Raw genomic sequence first — 6,847 nt, forward strand, 5'->3', positions numbered from 1 at the left:
AGGAATTGCAGTTGCGTGTGTCTGGCTGCTTTCGCCAGGGAGTTAACCTTAAATTCCATCTCGGAAAAACCTAAAAGGTTACCAGGTTTCCTTGGAACAATGACACGTCCTCTGCCAGGAACAGCATCAGCCTTTCCACTGACTTAGAACTGCTGGCAAAAGACACTCCTGCAGCATTTGGGCCATCTCCCCGCTCCCCGAGAGCTCTACAGCTGGGTTTGAGGAGGAACCTGCTGAAGTTTGTGCCTGCCCGTGAGGCTGATTCATCGCCGTCTGCCCCGTTGCATCCTGCCGTGCTGGGGAGCTCGAGGCTCCTGTGACCTCTCCATCCTGCCCGCACCACTGTGCCAGACGCTGCCAGTGGGTTGGCAGGGGTTGCAGATGGACATGTTGTGGTGTCAAGTGAGAGGGGTGGGTCTGCTAATGACAGCGAACTCCTAATATTAATATTCCGGAGCGTTGCAGCTTCTTTTACTCTCTGTAGAGAAGGGCTGGACTCATTTTGTGCACTTGGTTACTTTGGCCATGAAAAGCATTTTTCACACGATGAGAACATGCGTTTGCTTTATGTTGGGCACAGGTAGGTGCGATTTCTTGCATCACAGCAGCTTTTATGGTGATAGTGTACGTACTGCACTTCATGCAGAGCAAACCAGGGACAGGCGCGTGTGTTTGGAAACACCTCAGCAGATGCACCTGCTGCTCAGGGTCAAGGACAGGCGTGTTTCTGTCCGCATCTTGGTGTGAGGTGCCAGAAGTGAATAGGTAAGAGCTTGGAAGATGCTGTGAGGAGCATTGCAATCAGCTCCCAGAGGTCCGAAGTCACTCTAGGGCGGTCTTCCCTGGCTGTGTCCAGGTCAGAGCAGGTTTCACGCTCTGATGTGAGGTGGTTTCTTGGTGGACTGCTTTACTCAAGCACAGTTTTAATTGCCTGTAGCTGCAGGTAAGATTTTAAGCTTTGGATACGAACACTGTGCAAAATGAGTTCTGTCCCTGGAAGTGAGACAAGTTCACGGTGTGAGCTATCGAGCCCGCGGGATCCCTTTGCCAAAGCCCTGCGTTACTCACTGGCTGAGGTACGTGTGTGCGAGCGAGATCAGGGTGTTCGTGGCTTTGTGAAGCCAAAGTTGGAATAAATAAGTTTCGTAGGTGAGTCAAGCCTGTGCTCCCTGAGCTTTCCATAAATTATCCTTTCATCAGGAGAGCTGGATGAGGGAGTTAGCATCACTCAGCAAACGAGGAAATTAAAGCCAAAGCTATTTAAATGAGCTTACTCTGACATGGGGGGGTCAGAGGCACAGTGGGGAGGGGCGTTCACAGCCCCCTCGACCTTGCAAAGCAAAGCCAGGTCTTACCTGGTGAGGATTTGGCACTTTTAATTTAGGAGCCAACAACTCTTGGCAAAAGATTTATTCAGTGCTTTTCCTTGAAATGATATTTCAACGCTTTTGTAGTTTCTTAGAGGACCACACAAGAATGTGTCTGTGGTTTAAAGCCAAGGAGTGATTGCATGAGTCTCAAAAGTTGTACTTTAATTGCTTTTCTGCCTGTGATCACTCTGACAAGTGAAACAGGCTTGTGAAACAGGGCCGCTTAAAAGCCAATTCAAGCCCTCTCGCAGTCACTAGCCTGTGCTTTTTGGATCTCTGCGTGAGGAACGTGACAGGTCCCGTGCGCCTTCCAGACATCCTCACAGTAGCCTTGAAACTGCGGAGCTCCAGACAAACAAGTGAGTCTGTAAAGCGTCTGCTGCTTCGCTCCAAGCACGGATCTGCTGGGGCTTGATGCAAGGATTATTCTTGGAGGGAGAGCAGAAGGGAGCTTCCAAAGCCACTTTGGAGAGGAGAGATGAGGGTGTTTTGTTCGTTCTTGTTACCCGCTGTTCTGGGAGATAAATGCACAGGCACAGAATTGTACCGTGTGAAACCACTGAGCTTTTGAGACAGTCTCCTGTACCAGCACCACCTCACCCTCCTGCGCACTTCGTGGCTGTTTATCTCTACAAGAGGCATCACCAATAAATGATCCTCTGCAGGAAACTCTCTAATCGCTGTCTTTATCTGCTGAGCTGCTTTTTTGCAGACAGTGGGAAGACCACATGAGCTGGCAGGACTTTAAGCTAGTCCTCCTGTCTATAGGATCAATAAAGTCTTGCCTAGCAAACACCGCTCCTTCTGGCAACATTCTCTGTGACTTAATTTTGTCTTTCAAGATCCCAAGTAATCAACTGTTACTGTTGATCCTGTGAGATCCTGATCACTTCTTTGTCTGGCCTCCTGCTCTTGGAAGTCTTTGCTGCAGTTTATTACGGTTCCCCATCGCTGGGCAGATCGTTGCATTAGGAACCATGGCTCTTCCTAGTCAGCTGCACAAAGCGACGTAGCATGGATTTGCTGGTAGGGTAAAAATCACGGGCCTGCTCCAGGGTTTAATAGCCCCATCAGCTCTTTCTGGGCATGGGCAGCAAGGCAAGGTGGAGACTTGCAAAGTTCTGTGAAGACAAATTGGAACGATACCTGGATGTAACATTTCCAGCGCTCCATGTATCTGTACACCTGCTCGAGCGATGCCTTCCTGGGGCCATCTTCAAGGCTTTCTTGGTGTGTCATAAAATGCTACCACTGAAAAGTTTAAGGTACCATAAACCCAGTTTATGAAGCCTGTCATATCTAATCACCCCTATTAGAATAATAAATGAATGTAACAGAACCTAATGCGTCGTCGTTTATCAGGTTCAGGAAGTTTGACAGCCATTCTGAATGTGAAAAACAAATGTTTCAAGTTATCTATCATCCATATATATAAAGGTGGTGTTTAATGCTTTGATAAATGCTATTTACAGATGATTCCAGCTCTCTCTGATGATACACACTGAAGCTGTTACAGGGGTGCCCTCGAAAGCAATGCCACAAGGGCAACAGGGACCATAAGCTAATATAGCCAATTGTGGTTTTTTTACAAACTTACATTTTTACTTGCACATTTTTCCAGAGAGAAAGTGTTGCTCCGAAACTCCTTTGTGTAAAAAATCCTGGGCTACTCTTCAGCGCTTTCTGTTTTTAAGCTGACATCATTTCTGCTTAAGAAAGCAAACAAATAACTCTCCTGGCAAGTATGGCAGTGCGTTCCCGGCACAGTTTAATGTCCATGCTGTAAGGAGTAAAGACAGCAGCGATGGCTGTGTGTGTGCACACACAGGAATGACACGGTTAAATCTCTCCTCCTTGCTCTGAAAAAAAAAAGAAGCTGATGTGGTATTTAACGACTGTGTGTGTGATGAATGGTTCCATAAAGCTCTCTGTTGTGGTAAATTGCTTGACAACGCTGAAGTTAGGAGATAGGTTTTATTATCTAATGTCTGCCTGAACATATGAAATAAAAAATGAATAAAACTGGAGGGGGATTCACTGTTTTCTGATGCATGAATATTTATAGGGATGTTTTCAGTGAACAATTAATTTTGCAGACTTCTAAGCTGGGGGTTTAATCCCTGGCTTGAACAGTTTGCCTTCCTATGATGGTTTGATTCTTGAAGCATGTTTTTATTTTTAAACTGTCAGGTGAGGTGCCAAAACCCAATGGTATTCGAGGGTCTGTGTAAGCCGTGAATGCCAAGTATTTTCTGTCTGACAACCCCAGACAGACAGGCAGTTCCCCGATTCCCTGATACTTAGCATGTCTTGGAGCAAGTTGATGCGAGTGGTGTGCTTTATTACATGCCTGGCTTATCCCTGCTCACTGACCTGGTCTTTCTCTCTCCCTCTTCTCTCCACCCCTTCCCCTCTCCCTCGGTGTAGCTTTCGCTCCCGGAGGAACAGAATGAAGTAACAAGAAACGGCTGTGAATCCAAGGAACTGGTCTACCTGGTGCAGATCTCTTGTCAGGTAAATGTCGTGTTTTCTCCCCCCATCTCATTTTGCATCATGTTTGCCAGCCCAGCCTCATCATAGCTGGAGATGATGCTTCTCTGCGGCATACGTGGGGTTTTTTTCCCCTTTTTCCCGAGCTGGGTGCTCAGCAGGATGCTGTCGGTGGTACCGCCACCAGCCAGTTGCCAGAAAAGGATCTTCGAGGGGAGATAAAGGAGGCTGTTAAGCAAATAATCCTCGCTGCGCTTTGTGCCGTGCTGCACAATTAGCCTAGAGCCACACGCCGGCATGCTGGGAGTGCGCGTACGTGTGGCTGTCAGTCATACCCTGACCCACGGACACGCCAGACAGACAGAGGGAGTGTGCAAGGGAGAATGCTGGCCAGTGCTTCTGTCGATCGAGGCGTGCTGCTGGCAGCCGGGAGATGGGGCTTCCTGGTCTCCTCCCAGTTAGGTCTCCAGACATGTGGTCGGAGAGTGTTCCCCTGCCGCTGCTACTGGGGTATCAAAATGCTTTGGGCAGGTAAATCTGCCGCTTTGCAGCACGGATTCCCCACCTGCTCACACAGGGACAAAACACCGCATAATAGTTACGGTATTTTAATATGTTGAATGGAATTGTTGTTTGTAGGAGACATATTGCACTGACAAATTCAGCTGAGAGTCAGTGCCTGCGCCTGGTCGTGTTTGTTAGCTTAGCAGCTCTGTTCACGGTTCAGCTCGGCACTTCTTGAGTGTCCGTCTCGCCCATTTAGGCTGAGGTTAATGGGAATCACTGGGGTGACAGTCGCTCTTCTTAAAGCTCTCTGAGTGTCTTTCCCCTGCACACAGAAACATGAATTTGCCCTGAACTTGCTCCTCTGCCCTAACTGTGTGCACGGAGGGGTAGGGTGAGAGTGGGGAGAGAGGCTGAAAGTGAACATCTCTCAGAACTGCCAGTGTTGGGGCACTTTGCTGGTGCTGTTCTACCTCAGCTGTAGGCAGTTTCATACCGAATAATCACTTGTCAGCAAAGCAATCCATGCTAACAAGCAGCACCACAAAATTTTACCAGTAGACACGTGTTTGCAGCCAAAAACCGGGGACAATGTGGTGAATTATGTGCCTCGGCTAAGGAAGATGCAACTTTACGGTGAGACTTAACTGGGCTGCCATCCAGTAGGTCCAGAGTGAACCAAGCCTAGCTGCTGGGAAGTTCTGTTACCTTTGTTTTCAGCATGGCTAAAATGAAGACACCGGTGTTTAGCCTCATCACTTCAAAGGATGGAGACAGAACTGGTCACCTTTTACTTTTTTTTAATTTTTTTTCTTTATTTTTTGAGTAATCCCTCTGGCCAGCTAGAATTTCTCCCCACCCCAGACTGTGATTCGCCTCCCACGTGTTAGTCTACTTCCCCGTCTCTCAGACCCTTACCAAAGCTAAGAAACTCATGGCGTCTGGATTCAATGAAAGGCGTGGAAGGAGCTGCACGGCTGAGCATCATTTCTACCATGGAGATACTTCACCCCTGACATCCCGTGGCCTCTCCTAATGTCCAGGGAAAGATCCTGCTCTTGTCACGCGCTGGATACCAGCGGTGTCTGGATGGATTTGGCTCCGCAGTGGAATTGAATGGGAGGTGTGAAATAGCTCATGGAGTGATAGTGCAGAGGGGCGAGATTTTGGCAGGATGCATCTGTATCAGGCCAAAAGTATTGGAGGAAGGAGCAAAAAAAAAAAAAGCGTGTAAAACAAATCTGGCAATTTTAGATGACAAAGCTTGGTGAAATGAGCTAAAACTGCCTGGCTTTGGGATTGAATGCATTGTACTGCTGTGGCTGGCCCAGCTGGGGCCGTGCAGATACAGTCTGTATGTTGTGGGGTCTGTAGAAAGACATTTATTTAGTCATTTCACTCCGTAGCAGACAATGAACCAAAGCTTTTAAACGTTAGACTTTGAAAACACCCGTCTCAGCCTTCGCTGTTTTTGCAGACCGCAGTTTGGCATTTACACTAAGGAAATTCTATCCCACTCTTGCCCATCTGTAAGTATAATTTTAGCAGGGTAAAGAGAATTATTGTTCGGGGCCTGTTTTGCAAAACCTTCCCAGATAAGGTTTGGGAAAAAAAAAAGATGGGTTTGGATTTGTATTTCTGACGCATTTTTGCTGCAAGTCAGCTTGTGAAATACAAGCTTTGTACGGGGTTCAGAGGGGGGATTTTTAAGTCTCTCTTCAGCTTTTCTTCTACTCAGAGACCTCAAAAAATTAATCCAGTTTATGAGCTTTTAAGAAGAAGTGGAAATATATAGAGAGGTGTTCCCAGTGCTTCTGAAAAGCGGCTTTTTCTGTTTTCTGAGTAAGATAGCTGTGTTTAGCTTTCATTTCTAGGAGATTGCTTTCAGGACACGGACTGTTGAAAAATTAGTATTATTAAAATAAATGTAAACAAAATCCCATCCTATGATCCTTTGATCACCACGGAGGGAGGGGTGATGGTACCTGTGAGCCTTCCCAACCCTGTAGACGATCCTTGTGAATCTTAACGAGGTCTGCAACACATGTAGAAGGGGTTACCATGAGTGTGGAGAATAAATCAAGAGCCTGCAAGAAGGTCAAAATAGGCTAATCCATCCAGCGTGCTTTGTTGAGTGGAAAACAGGCTGAAAATCTGCTTTATTTTAATGGTTTGGGGTTCGTTCGTGTGACATTACAGCAGCAACTACCTGTGTAGGGATTTAATACTACAACATGAGAATGGCCAGCCTAAGCCTGATAAATAAAAAGCAGGCAGTACTACTACGGCGGGAGTTCTGCAGTGTCTCAGCACTTCAAACATCATTTTGTTGTGAAATTTTGAAGGGGAGAGTGAGAGACTGGTTGTGAAAATGTTTGGGTTCTAAGAGAGACCTTAAACTGTAGCTGTTGCTTCTGGCTTTTATTCTTAATTTTCATTATCACAGGTAGACTGTTGAAACAGAAATGTGCTAGAGAGCAGGA

The 6,847-nt window shown here is 46.8% G+C and overlaps 1 protein-coding gene across 1 annotated transcript in view; it reads left to right on the forward strand.

Annotated features, from left to right (window-relative positions):
• The window catches only part of LOC104489695 (rho GTPase-activating protein 32-like), a gene marked incomplete at both ends in the record, with an annotated part of 65,453 nt that overhangs the window by 37,413 nt on the left and 21,193 nt on the right, over positions 1-6,847 (forward strand). The window contains one exon of the mRNA XM_010131889.1: positions 3,798-3,884. Coding sequence (XP_010130191.1) covers positions 3,798-3,884 — 87 coding nt within the window. The remainder of the gene's footprint in view (positions 1-3,797; positions 3,885-6,847) is intronic.

This window comes from Buceros rhinoceros, unplaced genomic scaffold (genome assembly GCF_000710305.1).
Source record: "Buceros rhinoceros silvestris isolate BGI_N320 unplaced genomic scaffold, ASM71030v1 scaffold2272, whole genome shotgun sequence".
NCBI classification, from domain to species: domain Eukaryota; kingdom Metazoa; phylum Chordata; class Aves; order Bucerotiformes; family Bucerotidae; genus Buceros; species Buceros rhinoceros.